Source organism: Crocuta crocuta, unplaced genomic scaffold (genome assembly GCF_008692635.1).
Source record: "Crocuta crocuta isolate KB4526 unplaced genomic scaffold, BGI_CrCroc_1.0 scaffold207, whole genome shotgun sequence".
In the NCBI taxonomy this organism is placed as follows: domain Eukaryota; kingdom Metazoa; phylum Chordata; class Mammalia; order Carnivora; family Hyaenidae; genus Crocuta; species Crocuta crocuta.
The window spans coordinates 1907581-1927526 of NW_027531996.1; the positions used below are offsets into that span (position 1 = coordinate 1907581).

A 19946-nucleotide genomic window follows, 5' to 3' on the forward strand; every position below is an offset into this window, starting at 1 on the left:
AGTAAAAAGTTTAAGTGATAGGCACTGGAGTTTTCCCAGAAGACACTGCTCTGGAAGATACTTTTGCTAATTAGGAGGCTGAAATTACTGGTACGAAAACATTGCTTTGTGACTGGCTAATCGAACAATGATGTCAAGTTGAGCCACCATGGAAGTCTTTAAGGTGGCCAAAGGAATCTTCCCCATGGTGTCAGTGAAACCCTCGTTGTAAGTTGGTAAGTTCAGATATGCCGGAAAGACGCTCCGGTACAGTCATCCTGTTCACAGGTGTGCAGGTCTCTTTCTCAGCCCCTAAATCAGCCTCTCCACTGCAGGGGGTGGCATCATGCTCCACATTTCCACTCGAGAGCCTTCCTTTTCCTGACAGCTGGGGCTGTAGCTTCCCTGAGTTGCCCTTTTGTTGGAGGCGATAACAGAAGCGACCACTGCCAGAAAGACGACCAACAACAAGGCTGAAGTCACTGAGCCAACAGCGGTGAAAATGTCCGAGACCAGATTATCTGCCAACTGGAAGGATTGAAATAATTGTGATGTGAATGATAGAGAGAAAATGTAAGTGTTCAGGGCGATGGAACCACCCTGGAATGAAAACCAACCAGAATGCTGGTGCCGCTCAGTTCTGTAAAAAGACCAAGGCACTAAAGGGAAATCAAATTTTCTTATTCCCAGGTCCTGTGAAAATGGCTATATATGTAACACCTAAGGTCTAGAGTCAGGAAGTGTGGCATGAAATATCACCTCGATTTACCCTGCATCTTAATCTCTGTGACTGAGATCATTCGTACAACATCAAGGGCAAAAGACCCCCCCACACGTATACTTCTAAAGTTGTTCTGTGGCTTTACAAACATATTATTCACAGTATCTTCGCTCCCTTGCCAGAAGCTCTGGTTTTGGATTGAAGGAATAGTTGTTTTACAGCCTTTTTTGGGGAAAAGAAGCAAATTAAATCAGTTGGGTCTCGTGGGAAAGACCCTGAGACAGAGGAGGAACTGCAATGTGCTAGTCTTGCAGGCAGTTACCAGGCGTCACTTTGATTTGGATTCGATGTGACAACTGAATGGTTGTAAAAACACACGAGCTCGATGTGGAACCAAACACTTAGAAACTGAAAACTGCACATAGAGCCCTGTCAGGAGGAGCTGGATCCGGGACTCTCGGGGGTGTTACTTGTACACAATGGTGTGTTTAATGTTCATTCCACTGTGTTTGCCAAGCACTTTTTAGCAGTGGGTAACCTGAGGCTGTGATCTATTTGCAGAGCCATATGAAGGGTAGGAAGCAGTCACTAAATGAATTTCTAACTGATTTTCAAAGAAATTGTTCTATCATAGTAAAAGCAGGATTACACAAGCTTAGCTTTTTATTTAGCTTTCTCTGTGACCCATCCCCCCCATTACCAAACCAAGCTCCTGTTATATATGCAGCCTTTGTTTATTTGAATATTCTAGGGAATTTTAAATATCTTCGGTCTCCTTAGCCTTTTTTTGTTAACTGTGTCTTGGTTTTGACTATCTTCCAATTAATATAATATTGTATCTCTTCACAGTGTTGCCTTGGGTGTACTCAGTGTAATTCCTGCTCAAATGGGGTTCACTAACTTATATGTTCATTCAACAATGTTTATTGACCATCTACTATGAACATTTTATTGAGCTAGGAAGTAAAAATACAATGATAGTTTGAAGTTTGGAACCTGGAGCTCAGATTCTGGTGATGGGAGAAGACAGGGGACACACACACATTCACATGCACACACACGTGCACACACATGCACATGCACACACATGCACACACGCATGCACAAATGCTCAGAATACGATATAAATACAGAGTAAGAGAGTGTCATAAATGAGCTCTATTGGGGTGTAGCTGGAGGAATATTGGAATGAAGCATGTGCTTATTCTTTGAAGGGTGAGAGGGCATTCAAATATTTAAAGCAGGAAATTCTACTTGGACAAAACAATTTGAAATAAAAAAGGCAAAGGGACATAAGAGTCCTTAGAGTTTAGGGCAACAGTAAGAAATCAAAAGTGAGCAACGATATTGTCCAAGATTGTGTGTTTGAATTGGGAAAAGATTATAAAAGTTGGTAAGCGATGGAACTACAAAGTAGATTAATCTTACAATAAACTTAAGTTTCTTGTTGGCGGGGGGCACCAAAGGAGTTTAAGCAGTAGTATGATGTGATCCAATCTGTGTTTTATTAATGCCATTCTGGTTACAGGGTGATAACCTGGGGACAGTGGGGGAGAAGAGGGAGATAGAGAAAATAGGAGTGTGTCTTATGAGTCATGACAAGCAATGGCCTTGGTCTAAATTTACCAATAGAATGAGAATTGAAAGAGAAGAATAGTTGAGGGAGATTTCCGAGGTAGAGGGGCTCCCTCCTTGACTGTGCGAGGCTAGGGAGCAGCAGAGGAGTGAATAATAAGGATGGCTGATGATTCCACATTAGATGGCCACATGGATGAGAGACCTTCAACTCTTCAGCTAGGGAAAAGCTAGTTTCAGTGCCTGACAAACATTCAGGTATGTGGTGCTATTCGATAGAATTAATTCCTCTCCTCTTTCCGCTTTTCACATTGCTACAAAAAACTCTTGAGTTACAGGAGCTTAGGAGCAAAGTCTATAGAGAATTCAGAACCACAAAAGTCTGTAGTTTTTAGCAAAACAGTTTACCTCCACTACAGGGAGAGAGTTCTGCCATACTGTGTGGCCATCCTTTGGTGAGTCCTTATATCTTTTATCTGCAAAGATAGTCATGTGCTGGGAAAAATGACTAGAGCCATAGGCTTGGCCTTGAAAGGTCAAAAGTCTGAGAAAGACAGAATCCAATCAGTGAAAACCCTTGGTGTTATCTAGAGAATTGAGATAATGTACACTCTTGTTCCTAGATGTTGGCTTAATCTTCATATGTCTAGTCAACTGTATCATCTTCAGGAAGAAATGACTGTTCTGCTGCATGAGTGAGTTGGGAGTGTCTACACCTGAGTAGTATCTACATCCAAGCAGAGAAGAGACAAGCCTTTTGAATTGCTTCTCTTTTTTGAACTTTTCAATTCAGCCCAAGTCTGATTACAATGGGCATGTGAAAGCAATGGAGATCCTGTCTTGGCTACCTTGCAGGGAAAGAGCGGGAGGGAATCATGGGGCATAGCCTGAGTCCTTGTGAGAACCACAGTTCTGGCCAAACCAGAGGGTTGATCCATCTCACATACTTGTGACCTGTGAGGAATCTAAGACTATTTTTTTTTTTAATTTTTAAATTTTTTTTAATTTATATCTAGGAGAGAGAGAGACAGCGTGAGCAGAGGAGGGTCAGAGAGAGAGGGAGACACAGACTCTGAAACAGGCTCCAGGCTCTGAGCTGGCAGTCAGCACAGAGCCTGACACGGGGCTCGAACCCATGAACCACGAGATCATGACCTAAGCGAAAGTCGGACGCTTAACCGACTAAGCCACCCAGGCGCCCCTCTAAGACCTTTTTTAAAAAATATTTATTCATTTTTGAGAGAGAGAGAGAGGAAAAGAGAGAGAGCGCATGAATGGGTGCACAGTAGAGAGAGAGAGATGGAGACACAGAACTTGAAGCAGGCTCCAGGCTCTGAGCTGTCAGCACAGAACCTGATGTGGGGCTTGAACCCACGAATTGTGAGATCATGACCTGAGCTGAAGTCAGATGCTTAACTGACTGAGCCACCCAGGTGCCCCTCAAAGACCCTTATCTACAGTCGCTTTACTGCTCTCAGAAATGTGGTAAGAATGGAAGCACACACTCAAGGCTTGAGATGCAGGCATATATATGTCTGTCATCCCCTGCCGTGGGACGCATGGTTAAAGCTCCAGCTTAGAGAGACAATGTCCTGCGCTTGAGGGGCAGTGTTGTGAACACTCGCCAGTCACTTCGCCTCTCAGAGACTCACCTGCACCACCTATAAAACTGGAGATTACTATATTGTCAAAGGGTGGGAATAAGGTAACAAACTGAATGCAAGAGACAGAAAGCATGGCCTATGGTAAGTTCTCAACACATAAAAATAAGAGTGGCCATTCCGATGTCGTTTATCAACCTCCCCAGTTCTATGTACTCATCAAAGATAAACCAGCACTCCTGCAGTACCTTGCAGTATGGCAAAGGGAGACAACCTACAAACCTAATATTGCAATTCCAAGCTCCAGATAAAGGTTTTGATGAAACAGTTCGCCTAACTATATCAAATAGAGCATGTCATTAAGCTTTGGAATAAAGCTGAATAAGTAGGGTTTTGAAATCGCCTCTTGAGGGCCCTTTGCTTTTGAATTCCCATGGTTGAAAGCCCCTTTTTTTCCCTCTGCTATTCTTCAACTGTGCTTAAAATATACCACACTGCGATGGATCTTTTAATAACTGAGGCTGCTGTGACTGACACAGGAGCTGACGGGGGCCTCCAGGTGCCGACTGTCCTGAAAAGCAGCACGGATGTCAGGCCAGACCTGCCCCGATGGGCTATGCTCTCACACTGCACCTGTGAAAAACCTGTCTCTGAAAAGACCTACCCCAAATGAATTACACATTTCATGGAAGGTTATTTTGTAAATGACATGATGCAGACTGTATTCGGTTATCATGTTAATATCCTTTTTAAATGTATATTTTATATGTGATTGATTTAAGCTGGAATTACTTTGAATTCTGTATTTGCAGAATAAAATAAATAGGTGTCCTTTCTTTTCTTTTTCTTCCTCCAAAGAGGATTCAGTCTGAAACACTGACTGGTTGTAGCCTACATATGACCCAAGGCAAGGTGACACTCCGGAATTCTAAGGTGAAACTGTCAAACCTTATTTTGATTCTTCCCACTTGACAGTATGTTGGAATATGCTGGAACCATACATTTTTGTTTTTGTTTTTTCCTTAAATCCTTGAAAAGGAATTTTATACTGTGTTTCTTCTGAAGGAAGCCCAGAAACAGCAGGAACTTGTTAACAAACAGAAATGGGCTTAATGGCAGTGTTGCCACTGGTGTGGCATACATCTGTGCTGAGTGTCCCCACCTGTAGAGTGGGGACAGGAATTACCAGGTCTCAAATTGCTCTGTCCTGTAGCATTCAGGCACACAGAGATCTGCTCTCGAGGTGTGGATACGGAAGGAGAACTCATTCTTTGTGGTGACTCTTGCTTATTTATTATTACCCAGAGGGACCCTTCCCTGGCCACTTTCCCTGGTCCTGTTCCGGTTTCAGGACTCCTACCGTCCATGAACTGTTGTGAAGTGTCAGCACCCAGGCCGAGCTCGGGGATGCCGAGGGAGGGCGCATTACCACCCTCGAGGAGCTGATGCAGAGCCGGCAGAAGGCTGTGCGGTCTGGCCCATCGGGATCTACCGCCCCTCACTAATTGTTTCCTGAACAGTTCACCTAATTTTGAAAACACAAAATGAGCTGGCCTGCCTGGAAAGAATAAGAAATGAGACCATTTCTGTCCTCAGCATCAGGGTCTGCCTGTCATAATATTTAGGGCCGGTGACAGCATTTGGAAGAATGTGAGAACAGTACACACATTGGAAGGAGCCTGGGAAAAAGATGAAGCATTCTAGAATTTCCCGGGGAAACTTGACCTCCCATTTCCAAGCGAAAACATTAAAGCTTTGACTTCAAGCGAGGACAGTCAAGGGCTGATGTGACAGTTACCACCTGCTCGAACTTCTTTCTCTCAGGCCTGGATTTTGTAAAGATCAGCGAAAGTAGGTTTGTGGTTAAACAGTGGTGATGTCTGAGGCTTAAAACTGGCTCCTGGAAAACACTAGGGTGGTGCGAACTGCCTCAAGTCCTTCCTAGAACACGATTATACATGTTATGTAAACATACACGGAGACAATTTAAGATGGGAAGTTAAAATGTCTGAATGTGCCCATTGGGTCATGGGTTACATTCCAGCTTCAATATGTGAGTTTTTGAAACTAGTTTGTGGTGTGTGTTTTGTCTTACAGGAGTAGCCAAGTAAGACCATTATGTACTATTATGAGAATTTGTAATTAATGGAAAAGTTACTTTAAAGATGTTTTTTAAACCCAGTTAAAATAGTTATTTCCTATATATATATATATATATATATATATATATATCCAAAGCAAAATGAGGACGTCTTTAACTCCCATTCCACAAATTCACACACATACGAGAGAGAGGGAAAGAGAGAGAGAGAAACGTTCCATATGTAAGACTGAGGAGAGCAGTTCCTATTAAATATTATTGCAACAAGTAGGTCTCCAATTTGGTGGATGTGAGAAACCTCCCACACAGACTTGAGTCCTTGAACTTTATAGCTTATCAGTGAATTGCTAGAAACACTCATTTCCATAGTAATATTGAATATATGCCAGAACTCTGTTTTTAAACTTAAACTTGCTACAGCAGCCAATTTTCAACCGTAAACACACTGTCCACTTACAGTTAGAAGGGGAGAAACAGGGTCCTGGAAAAGCCAAGAGAGGACTTGGAAAGTGTCCGGGCACAATGAGAGGGTGATTCCGCCAGGTACTCCTCTCCCTGAATAAAAGGCTTAGTGGCTGAAGAAGGGGTGGACATCCCAGAGTGACCGACCTTTCCCTCAGAGCAGCAAGCAGGCAGGCAGCAGGGCACAGAGGAGGGGCAGGGTGTCTACACTGCAAGCTGGGCAGGATTTCCCCCTTGGCACTGCCCTGTCTCTGCTCTGCTCTGCTGCCCCCAGAAACACTCATGTTCTCCCTGGGATTGCTGGGGACAGGACAATGGTGAGCCCCGGCTCCCTCCAAGGACTGTGTAACATGGCACCTGGTGTTTGAAGTCACTCAGTAGAGAAAGGAGTCCTGTATAAGGTCTTTCTCATTCATTCTCAGCAAGTAATCACACTCCCTTTGGATCATAGTGATTGGAGGTATCACGACGGTCCGGGGACGGCAAACCCAGGCTGGGAGGGGATAGTTGGGCCAGCCACAGCACTGGAACGTGCTGTCCTGGGGACCTCCCAAGTGATTTCCATTTCCGGGCCGTTGAAAAGTCTGGAGTAGCTACTGTGGCAACAGTGGATTTGGTGTGGATGCGTGGGAGACCAACGAGAAATGGGAACTGGATCCAGCATAAGGCTACATGTTTGATGTTCTAGCTCAAGTCGAAACCATCTGCCTTTTTTATGCTCAGCCCAAAGATGGCACGGGTCCTCCTGTGAGCCTTTAGAGAAAGAGCACAATTTCTCTGAGCCATGAAATGCACTCTGACATTGATCACAAAAGGACACATTTATTCCTGAATTCAACAAATAATTATCAATCAAGCACTCTACAAACGCAATGCCAGCAAGAAATACACTGCTGGGTGAAACTCTGTCCCTGCTGCTAGAGGCACCGGGTCTCTAATTCTTGCTCTGATGTCTCAAAACTCTTTCTTGCTTGAGATGTCAGATTTTAGGCAGGAGCAGAGAGGCACCTAGAAGTTTGGAGACACGGCTTTCGTATTTTTCTCTCCATAAACGGGTGGTATAAGTAATAGAATTGTTTTCCTAGGAACACAGACTTTAAGAATAAAGCTTTTCTCTCTCTCCATCTCACATAAGAACTAAATCCCAACAGCCTAAATTCAAGATTTTATTCTGTGTTTTGTAAATTTATTGTTTAAAGATAAGAGCTACCATTTCTGCTGGCCCTGGGTCAGGGGTTTACCAGATGTTGTGCACACAGAAACCATTTTAATTCTCTTAACAACCCAGCTCGGGGACGGGTTGATCATTTCCCATCACTTTCTTTTTTTTTTTCATTTTTTTAATGTTTTATTTATTTCTGAGAGAGAGAGAGAGACAGCATGAGCAGGGGAGGGTCAGAGAGAGAGGGAGACACAGAATCTGAAACAGGCTCCAGGCTCTGAGCACAGAGCCTGATGAGGGGCTCAAACCCATGAACCGCAAGATCATGACCTGAGCCGAAGTCAGACGCTTAACCAACTGAGCCACCCAGGCGCCCCTCTCATCCCTTTCTAAGAGAGGCCTTCCTCATCACCCTCTATTTGCAATCGGCTTTATTTCTCTCCATCATGCAGTGATGCCCTGTGACATCTATACAGTTCACGTGCGTCTCTCCTGCACGAGAATGCAAGGTCCATCGAGGTGCACATGCTTGACTTCTTTGCTCCCATCTGTCTCCCTAGTACCTGGAGTAGAGTGTGTCCTGTGGAGACACTCCAATGACCGCCATTGGTCATCATAGCTAAAGAGCTTGTCCAGCGCCATGCAGTGAGCTAGAGACTTCATCCGCACAGAACTTCTCCCTCCTGGAGTTCTTACCAAATGCGAACCTCAGCATGGCTCTGGCAGAGGAGCTGAAGGAGCCTGCTCTCACACTCCCGCTAAACGGTAAGTACCAGCTCCGGGGTGTACCCACCAGCAACTGGTGGGACAGATAAGGGGCGAGAGAACCCGGGAGGCCGGTGGGCAAGCAGGCAGATACTGGATAGCATTCCTTTTTGTGAAATTAGCCACCGATAATCTGTTTCTACCTTCTCCCTGTCTCTTAGAGTCAGGATGAAATTATCATCTGGAGGCACAAGTGGGGGCTGTTACGGATGATTTAAAAGAAAAATCCAAGCAGCAGCCTGTTATCCTTTTCTACACGTGGAAAGTTCTCTTTTGTCTCTGTTACGTGAATCACTGGACTTTATCCTGGCCTGTTTTGGTCTCAGTATAACTGGGTGGACAGTCATAGTTCCCTTCCGTTTTTCTTCTGTTTCTTTCTTCATTCCAGAAAGCTGTGGCTGTTAACTAAGGACCCGGTGTGTAAATCACACAGCATCACAAGCTGCTAACACTTACAGTTTGTCAGTCCTGATGCACTTGACTGCTGTGTCACTCCACACCCAGACCTGCTCAGAACCGAGCCCCTTAGTGCTGTTTCTTTTTTCTGCATCCCCAGCCACAGCCTGGTTAATACCCCACTTTTCTTTTACCTGTGCAATTAAACTGTCCTCTAGCCATTGTGTCCCTATGACCTAGAATCTACACCATCTATTCAGCCCTATAAACAATAAATGATAACTCAGTCAATCACCTTGCTTAGCTGGCTTGGAAGGAAGCCCATGGAAGTTTACTGTATTAAACCTAGCCAATATCAAACTTAAGTCGCTAAATTTTAAGTCAAAGTCTTTTATTAATGTCTTCTGTTTCCTTGTGAAGGACACCATCAGTTACAGACTAACTAGTGCCCTGCGCTCTGGACGGCGATGCTCTTTACCCCTCCCCAAGTAGGAATCATCTCTCGTGCCAATGCCACGTCTCCATGTTGAAATGGGCCATCTATTCAATCCCACGTCTCCTCTTTTTATTTTATTCATTTATTTTCAAAGTTTACTTATTTATTTTGAGAAAGCGAGAGTGAGAGAGAGAGCCTGTGCATGAGTGGGGGAGGAGCAGAGAAAGAGGGAGAATTCCAAGGAGGCTCCAGGCTGTCAGCGAGAAGCCCAATGCTGGACTCAATCTCACGAACCAAACGGTGAGATTGTGATCTGAGCCAAAATCAAGAGCCCAATGCTTAACCAACTAAGCCACCCAGGTGCCCCCTACTTCTCTTTTTAGAACACCACTGGAACTTTCTCTGCCATCCGCAAAGCCTCCTCAGGGAAGCCCATGTGTCTCTACTCCCAGAGTCTCTGAGGTAGCAATGCCCAGGGCTCACCATACATTTGAGGAGAGCTGTCCCTGGGCCCACACAGCATGCAGGTGCACTTGAATGTGCTCCTATTGCTCATTGTGAGTTAGGCCACATTCCACCCCTCCCCTCAGGACTGGAAGGAAGGAGAATCTATTTTCTCTGCAACTTTTCAATAGTACAAAGTACAGTGCTTTGCACAAAGGGGCTGATCAATTGTTATTGACTCCCACACTTGTAATGCTTATTGCTCTGTTTAACGCAATATTAAAGTCTTTTCAGTCATACAAAGAGTTCTATATAAAAGCCCAGAAAATTAATTGGTAGTGAAATTCATTCACTTATTTGTTCATGCATTCATTCACTCACTCAATTAATTTTTACTGAATGCCTTCAAAGTTTCAGGCGGCATCTTAGGTCCCGGACTTACAGGATTCAAAGGCATAGTCATTGTCTTTAAAAAACTCACCATTTAGTGGTAGTACCTGGAGATTGGGGTAGCTATATACACAACCACAGTTCCATGGCACAGGTGTTATGTCACAGGTGAGTATAAGGAAAAGAAAAGGGGGGAAGGAAGGTAGACTCTATGATGCGCTTCAAGTTTCTCAAAGGAAGTCACTGGAAGAATAAGGTAAAGAAAGTGTTTAAGGCAGAAGGAAATGCCATGGTCAGAAGGAAACGCCAGGAGCAAGAGGCATGGCTGGGGGGCTGGGACATTTCCTGCTTGCCTGGGGAGTTTTAGGGAGGGCTGAGTACTTATGCAGAGCCACACGTGGGGAGAAAACAGAATGAGAAGTGGCAGCTCATTTGTCAACAAAGTCTTTACCCAACCTGGGCGTGGAACCCACCTACACCCCATTCCACGAAGCTTTATTTCCTCTCCCTCAGTGGAGTGAGGGACCAGAACCTCATCAGCAGTTTCATGTATATTCTCTGCTGGCTCTTCCCTAGCACATATGACTTGTACCCGTTATTAAAAATGGACCAGCCTCGGAGCTCAGTTGGCTGAGCAACCAACTTCGGCTCAAGGCATAATCTCGCCTTGGTGAGTTTGAGCCCATCAGGCTTGCTGCTGTCAGCCTGTCGGTGCAGAGCCCGCTTCAGATTCTCTGTCTCCTCCACTTGTGCTCTCACAAAAATAAATAAGTATTTTTTAAAAACTTGTCAGCTTCAAATGCTTAGTTCTCTTTTTATTTTTATGCCAAGAGATCTTTGCTAACCTGGGGTTTATAAAGCAGAAACGTATTTCAGTTTCTTTATACCCCATCACTGCCATCATGTATAGTTTTTAGAAGGTGATTGATTAATATGCCAATTGATTTTATACGTCATTTCAATTTTTTTTAATGTTTATTCATGTTTTGAGAGACAGAGACAGAGCATGAGTGGGGGAGGGGCAGAGAGGGAGAGGGAGACACAGAATCGGAAGCAGGCTCCAGGCTCTGAACTGTCAGCACAGAGTCTGACGTGGGGCTCGAACCTGCAAACCACGAGATCATGACCTGAGCCAAGGTCGGTCACTTAACCGACTGAGCCACCCAGGCACCCCTATACATCATTTCAAAAGCAAGGGAATATTTAGCGAATGAGTTAAAAGGCAGATGGACTTTTGAGGTTAAAAGATACTAAAAGGACATGATAACTAGCAACTAAACGCAATTGATTGTGTCCTGGATTTAAAATACATGTATTTTAAATATATATACTTTCTAAATAGATGGCAAAAAATAAGTGTATATACAGAGAGGTAAACAAAGATAGCAAAATGTTAAAAAAAAAAAAACTGGTGAAGCTGTGTGAAGGGTATACGTGTGCTCATTCTCCTATTTTTTTCTGATTTGCTTTAGGTTTCAATCTCTCACCTCCTCAAAAAAACCCTCTTGGAACAAGAATATTTTAAAGTCATTTTTACAATGCAAACAATTCCTCCAAACCCCACAGTTGCAGATCCTGATCCTTCCACTATCCCTTCCTTTCCTGTTCCAGATCTTGTTGATTTCTCTCTTCTCTATACGTTTATTGCCCAGTAAATCTTATTCCCGGTGAAGCTCTTATCTCCCCTACCAGACACTAAGATATTCATGGATTATATCAAATGTTACTTTCCTCATATAGCTGGCTCGAGCCCTGCTTGCCAGGGTCTTGCACAGTGTTGGGCACACGGTGGGGTTCCCGGACCTCCCCATGATCCCTCTGCACCCTCAGTTTTGACCTAAAAGCTGTACTTTGGCTCTTTTTCCTATCAGATTTCTTTCTTCTTTCCAACTTCAGCTGGTCAGAAAGCTGCTATTAACTCATTCACATTCACATTATGCAGGAAAAAAGGAAAAAGAGTGCTGAATCCCTGACATCCTTCTGGCTTTTCACGTCGCCTTTTGGGAAAGGTAATCGAGTCCGTGTCATTGTATTTATAGCCCCCAAATCAAAACCAGTTGCCAAAGTAATGAAGGTCTATTGGTTTGTGTTGACTTAATCCATGTCAGAGGAGCTTTAGGAGCATATAAGGATAATTTGACCAGCAAAAGGAAAGCCATAAAAATGATCAAAAAGCCAACAGATATGCTGAGAACACCAAGCTTATTTTACTGAGGATTTATGGCCAACTTATCAGAAAATTATTTGGTCCAACTCTACATTCAAGTAAGTCCCTCAGTAATTCAGCAAAGATTCCAGCCTCAGAAAAAAAAATATCACCTCCTATAATGAGATGCCCCAGTCACCCCTAACTGGCAGCACATGTAGTTTAATTTTCAACAGTTGTGAGGGTGCAGTAAATCCAGCTTTGGAATACCTAGTTCTGCTTGCACCTCGGACCTGCACTGAATTAGCTGAGCACGAAGGCCTGACTGCACCGTCCTTCCTGACACACCCGCACAAGTGTTTATTAGTCAAATAGAACCGAAATGTCCGACGTCCCCCAGATGGGCAGCCAAGCCAGCTCCCGCTGTGTCCCGGCACAAGTGGATGCCAAATCACCAGGCTCCGCCACACCGTCAGCTGTGCCCCAGGCCCAACTCTGGAGGTTGTATTTTATTGACCAAACTAAAATTGGCTTCCCCTCGCGTAGGTGATAAAGTGTGGCATGAAGTCACCCATGGAAAATATATTACTTTAACTTGGACAGCTTGTCATTGAGGTCCTTGTTTATATAATCTATTGTGCCATTTACTCTATTCTTATTTTAAAAAGCAAACATAGAAATAAAAACACTTTCTTCCAGTGTTTCATTGATGAATGTCTACACCCTGCACCTTCTCTTAAATAATCTCAGAAGTAGCTATTTCGATTGTCATTGTCCGTTTACATCAAATTATTGGACTTTCAGTTTCAAAGTCTGCCTTGTGGAAGATGAAAGACACAGAACATGCTTTAATGGGCATCCTTTCACTGCACGCCCTTCCCTGTCCAAAATAGTTTGAGACTTGGTATGTCTAAATAGAGACGGGTCCTGCAAAACCGATTGGTCAGATCCCAAGTGAACATTACTAAAATTTATGAGCTTGTAGCAACTTAAAACACCAAGGTATCTTACAACCAGCAAATATAGGAAACTTCACAGTGTGAAGATGTCTGTTAAAATAGATATTTAGTTTTAGAAATAAAGAATTCTTTCAGGAGTCAGGCTTTCAAGTTCCGAATAAGCCATTTGGTAAAAGTCTACAGGTTTTTAAATCGACAAGATTAAAACACACACACAAGTGGACACACACACAGGAAAACCTTATGTTTGACTTAGTTAACAGTTCGCCTAAATGCCCAAGAACACAACTGGGGAAAGGGATATGTGTACATTAGTACTGAGGAATATAAAGCAATCTTTGGGGGAGGGACAGAAATAAAGGCAAGCGCTATTTTCCTATTAGTTTAAAAATATTGCCAAACTAAAATTACCCTATCTCTAGGTGTAAATTTAGCACAGAATTTAACAACTTATTATAAAATTAGATCAGACAATGTAGCTGAGATGGTTGCTTTATATCTTTGGATCTCTAAGTATATACATTAATCATATTAAAAATGTCTGCATTATCTTTTGAAATAATAGTTTAGGAGATCCTTGCCGAGAAAACACAGGACTTAGAAGGGCCTAGTATTTGATCCTTTCCTACAAAAGTCTCAAAGGACAAATCACATGAAGATTCCTCTTCTCCTGTTGCCACTGACTGATTTTTAGTAATTATTTTAGTATTTGAGTAAAAGAGAATATCAGATTTTGTTTCCTATCCAATTTGTAGATCTTTTTAAGAAGAAATGACATGACCATAACCCAGTTAAAGCATTTGATTATATTTTACTTTTATAATTTGCTGTTAATATTCTCAAACTGTAAGGATTTTTATTTTTCCAGGACATTCTCGTTGATCACTGCATTTTCCTCATATTCTGTGTCGTATGGATACTGGACTTATATACTTTTTTTTCCCTCAGTTTTGAAGTAGTTGCTAAAAGAATATTCCTCGTATTAACTCAAATAATCTGAATCAAAGGGAAGTTTTGTTTTCTAAACTCCCAAAGAGACTTAGAACTGAGAATTCAAACTATAAATGAAGCGTCTTCAACCTTGTGATGCAGTACATCTCTTTCTTCTCTTTCCCATACCCCAGAATAGCACTCCTCGCCCCCTTTACAAAAAAGAAAAAAATCTCTCCCTTGGGTCCATAACCTTTCTATTCAATCACCATTTAGATTAGTTGTCCTTAGGGATATGACTGTGTTAAGAGCCTCAGGAAGAAAACCGTGATTAGTCACTAGGCTTGAAAAACCCTCCTCAATTCTGTTTACAAGGATGGATGCCAATTCTCCAAACGTGCTCAGTGCTCATGTTCTTTTCTGGGTCATTTTGCTTGCACAGCACAGATTAAACACACAGCCTCGGTATTTTCGGTGTTGTAAGGAGACGCATTTACATTCCACTGACAGCGTCGGGTGTAAAAGGAAGCCATCTGCTGTGATTTAACAACACTAGGATGAGGCGGAGCAGCTACAAGTTGGGGAAGAGAGGAGTCGCAACATAGCGCCACTCAGCAAGCACTCCTCCTCACGTGGGAGACCCGAAGACAAACCACCTCCACATTAGAAGGCGTCTTTACTCTTAAGTGGGTCACAGAAGTTGGTCCCCTATCAAGTGGCTTCATTGTCTCTTTTACTGACATTTGTTTGCTAGTATTTTTTAGGGTTCTTTTCTTAGTCCCAGGAACCTAGAATAAATACATAATTCTACCGCGTAGATAACAACCAGGTCTTTGCTTATTTGTCCATTCCACCCGAGCAATCAGTCTTCTCGATACCTACTTCATTTTCCACAATGGGATTACCTGTAAAATATTTGGGATCAAGAAGGTGGCATATAGAAGGGAAAAGGAAAAGTAATTAAAATCAGAGGATTTAATACGTCTCTGGCATTTTACATGCATATCATCTTAAATCTTCACAGCAATCTAACGATGCAGAGATGATTGCCCCTACTTAAAAGATGATTCGAGCAATTTGTCCAAAGTGACACAGCTAGCAAGCAGCAGACCTGGCATCCAAACTCTCAGACCTTGTTCAGTGACGCACAGTTGCATCCTTGGTCGAGTGCTGTATGGATGCAACCTCCAATCTACCCTCAATTTCCACTGTGATACCTTTAGTTGACATACTTACACACAGAGAGTAGAATAATAATGATTATTTTATCTTTCAGGTCTCTTACTATGTACAATGCATATATAACCAGCCATGCATCCCTGCTTTTCAAAGTCTGTTTAATTTTTTTTTTCTTTTAGGATTTTGCATGTGAGAAGAAGCTTCAATAAAGTAGGCTGATGGGTGGAGGACTTTGTGAGCTCTAGGAAGGTGCCTCGCACACAGTAGGTGTCTGGGAAGTAAGCTGTATCTATAAACAGTGCCTGCAAAGACCCTCAAAAAATCAGCAGGAGAACAAAGAAAAGGACCCATAATTCACAACTCTCAGTCCTATGCTTTTAACACCCCAGCATGTCTATCAAGAAGTAAACTAACGAAACAATACAGAAAATCTCCCAGGGTTGAGGCTTGTATAAAACAGCCATGTGCTAGCCTCCAGTTCCAACACAATGTTATCAGGCGATGATTAAGAAGGTAGCTGTTTTAGTGCTTCACAGGGTCAGGAATCAAGGTATCAAGCCAACAACTCCCTTTTTAGGTGCAGCACTTCGATTGCAGCCATGTATTGCTTCCAACTGTAAATATTAACTGTTGGGAAAAGGAAGAGATCTTCATTGGCTCCGGGCTGCCTGAGCTCAGCACATTACATGGCATTATTTGCTGAGATGTAGATAATTGTACTTCCTGTTAACAAGTTTCCATGTATTTTCGACTCCATCAGCAGGTTCTTGAATCAATGCCTAGATTAGGTTTGACTAACATCAGCACAATTTGACTTTGATAGAAAGTTTGAAATTTATGCATAATTAAAAACTGTACATCCATTTGCTAATTTCCAAGTAAAAGTAGCTAATCCTTTCAGATACCACAACATTTATACTTGGTTCCCAAAACACACTGATACCTTTGCCTCTGACTGAACGAAGGAGTCCATAATGTTTTTAAGACACTGCGGAACATTTAGCAGCAAACTGCTAAGGAAGTCTTTCACATTTCACCCATTGCCTAAGGATTTAAGGTTTCCATGAGCACGGGAGAACTGGAGAGTTGTTTTTATATTCCTTCTGAAACACTAAGTTTCAAACTATTACATAGAAGCTAATATTTTTGGTAGATATGAGAATGTCCTCAACATTATTTGTGAGAACACATGCCCACATATTTCACTATATATATTTATATTAAATGTCAGTTGATGAAGATGGTGATACACTATATATATTTATATTAAATGTCAGTTGATGAGGATGGTGATACAGGAGTCCCTGAAATGCACTTAAGCTATCTCACTGTAATGGCAATGTTACCACCCAAATAAAAAGTCTGATGCAAAAAGGTTATCCTACACTACCACTAGAAAATCAAGGAAGACAGCATTGTATATGTATAAAATGTTATAAAATCTAACATATGATTTCAAGATCCATACTGTTCTATATTTGGAAAGCTAGATGCAAACTGAATATACCATCTTTCCCTCCTCTGTCAACTTCAGGGGTCATGACATACCATAGGTGCTCACATTTTTTTGACCCAAATTGATCAATTAAATGGCAAAAACTAAACAACTGTGACACAAATGCAAAAAGAGACCCCTCAACAAAAACGATGAGCAGCTCATGATCTATCCAGGTGAGAATCAGAATATTTGCCAGGCAGAGAGGAAAGCTCTATCTAGGTCTATGCTCTAAGCCCAATCTGGACCACACTTTGAACGAAACTGTAGCAGCAGCTTGTGATTCTGTGTTCACGGGAATGAATAAGTCAGTGAACCCATCCCTAAAAGAGAATTGAACCAAGACTGTTGTCCTTGGCATGTCCCGCTCTGGTCAATACACAAGACACAGGCTACTCTTCTCTCACAGAGTATTTTATCCTAACAGGTAGCCACTTACATATCTTGCCCTTATGTGTATGCACCTTCATGGTTCTCTTAGCGCAGCCAGGCTCTTCACATCACAGAATGCTTTAGAAAGATGCACATTTCCCCCCTCAAAGAAGCAATGTCTTGTAGTGCCCAGCCTGTCAGGGGTTCTGTGAAATACACCACCATTTCTGTCTCAAGGCAGAAGACAAATTATACACAGTTCCACAGAACCTGTACCTCTTCTGCTCACCCCACCAGGTGAATGTGAAGATCACTGCTTTCACTTAAAGTTTGCAAATAAATATTTAAATCGAAGTGCTTCTGTTGGTTTCTGTAATTCAAGAGCATTTTTAATGGTAATTAAGTGGCAATGGAGTTATATCAGCCCAAATACACACAACCTTTCACCTCTAGAAGCAGCAAATTAGTATAATTTACATACTGCCAGCTGTTAATATCTTTAGCATCCACAGGACTTCATGGTAAAGATAAATAGATACCGGATCCCACTGGGGGTATAGAGCAGACTTACAATCTCTTTCCCATTTACATTCCTCATTTGCTCCCCAGAAATATTCTTCAAAAGATTCTACAGTGTTGCCTGGGTATAGCCGGTTTCATGAAAAAGTTGTTTTTGTAAATCATTTGTAATTGTCCCTATTTTAAACACTCATTTTATGATTAAGAAGTGTTAACCTTTGTAAAATTTTCGGGTAGGGCAATCTACTTGAAAATAGGCTCCAAGTAGCCTGTTTCAGATTTTGTGTCTCCCTCTCTCTGTGCCCTCCCCTGCTCATGCTCTGTCTCTCTGTCTTTCTCTCTTTCTCTCTCTCTCTCAAAAATAAATAAAACATTGAGAAAAAAAGAAAAGATTAAGAAAATGGGCTCCAAGTGTTGCACTTTGTAGATTAGGAAAGGAAAGAAGTGTGTATAATAGAGAGAAAGAGAAGGATTTGGATTTAGATGAACTGCATGAGTCCTCTTTCGTTAATGATTCATTAATTTGTTTAGGCCTTAGTTTCTGCATCTGTGAATGGGAAATTACAAGACTACTAGTGGTTAGGATTAAATGAAGTATTTCGTGCTGGGTACTTTTGGTCCTTAGAATAAGTCACTCAGAGAAGACACAACTGCTGGCACAGAACCCTGGTCATCTGAAGCCTGAGCAGTGGGGTTTCCTGTGCACTCGGCTGTTGACTCCCCGTGGGCAGCGAATGATTTTCAGAATCTTCTGGCTTCCTTAGCTCTGAAAATGGATTGCCCTAGTCACAAAAATGCTCAAACCACCTACTGCTAGGTATAGTGAACGTCTTCTGTGGATCTGCTCAGTGAGGCATTGTTTTAGGTGAGTATATATGTTTCTTGATTTTATCTACTTTAAGACAATTAAAAAATAGCAACATCAATGTATTACCCCAGAGGCTCTTTTTCAGTGTTGCTGGATTAGAGAATCTGCTCCAATTTTAGTGAAGGGAGACTTAATCTGATTATACTTGAACCTCCTCAGACCAAAACATCACAGGCCTGAAAATCCTCAATTAATGAATAAGAACTTTAGAAAGACCAATGAAGTTGGGGGGAAAAAAGGTGATTTAAAGCAAAATTTAAGAACAAAACTATGCCTACAGAACACTTTTAATTAGAAGAAACAAAAAAAAATTGGACTAAAGAATATCTGCTTTTTATAAACTAGTTTAAAAAAATACAACCTCTTGGGGCGCCTGGGTGGCTTAGTCGGTTAAGCGTCCGACTTTCGCTTGGGTCATGATCTCGCGGTTCGTGGGTTCGGGCCCCGCGTCGGGCTCTGTGCTTACTGCCAGCTCAGAGCCTAGAGCCTGTTTCGGAGTCTGTATGTCCCTATCTCTCTGACCCTCCCCTGTTCACGCTGTCTCTCTCTATCCTAGAAATAAATAAAAATATTGAAAAAAAAAAATACAACCTCCACTACTGGCCCCCAACTCTGCTCAATGAAAACTTCCTGTCTGTACAGCATTATAAAGAAAAAGAATTTCTGGAACAAGCAATAGTTCATATCCAACAGGAAAGAATAAGTCTAAGAGTATCATTGGGGGGCTTTCATTAACTAAATAAAACCATCATTAAAGAAAGCTGCTTTTTTTGGTCTAAGATCCCTTCTGGTGAGAAAGCGAGTGCCGACTCGCGTGTAATCCCAACCGATAGGAAAGAGCTCAGAGGATAACATGGCGCAGGCCTGACTCACGGAATTAGGGGAAGACTCTTCTTTTTCTTCCTTCCTTTTTAATAGACACTCGGGCAATTTAATCTACAATCTATCCCTACCATTAATTCATCCAATTTTGTATCCCATTACTTCCCAGCCTTGTCTGCCTGTTCTGGGCAGGCCTCTCCACTCTCTGTACTTCATGTCATCCAAGCTTTTCCCCACTATCACATCTTTACTCATGACCTTTGTCTCTCTTGAATGTTCTCCCATTTTCTGTCCTCCAAATAATCTTTCTCATATTTCATGGCCTCTCTTAATTCCCACATGCTCCATGAAAACTTCCCCTCTTGTAACAGCTCATAGTGACCAAAATTATGTGAATTCATACTGTGCTTTTTACTCAGGAACATTAGGGATTAACTGTTTTCAGTATGTCTTATTTTTTCCCTCTGAAACTAGATTGTAGTTTCCTTGAAATGATTATAGTAGGGATTATATATTCTATTCCCCTGATTCCCTGCTCTGGCCCTGTCTCCCTATGTCCTCCCCATGGAAACAAATGTGTGGGCGGAATGGTTACTTTGGGAAGACAGTCTCATTCTTACAGTT

At 42.2% G+C, this 19946-nt stretch overlaps 1 protein-coding gene across 1 annotated transcript in view; it reads right to left on the reverse strand.

Annotated features, from left to right (window-relative positions):
- Positions 1-19946, reverse strand: part of CRB1 (crumbs cell polarity complex component 1) — a 197450-nt gene continuing 177504 nt past the window's right edge. The window contains exon 12 of the mRNA XM_077775117.1: positions 1-507. Coding sequence (XP_077631243.1) covers positions 292-507 — 216 coding nt within the window. The 3' untranslated portion in view covers positions 1-291. The remainder of the gene's footprint in view (positions 508-19946) is intronic.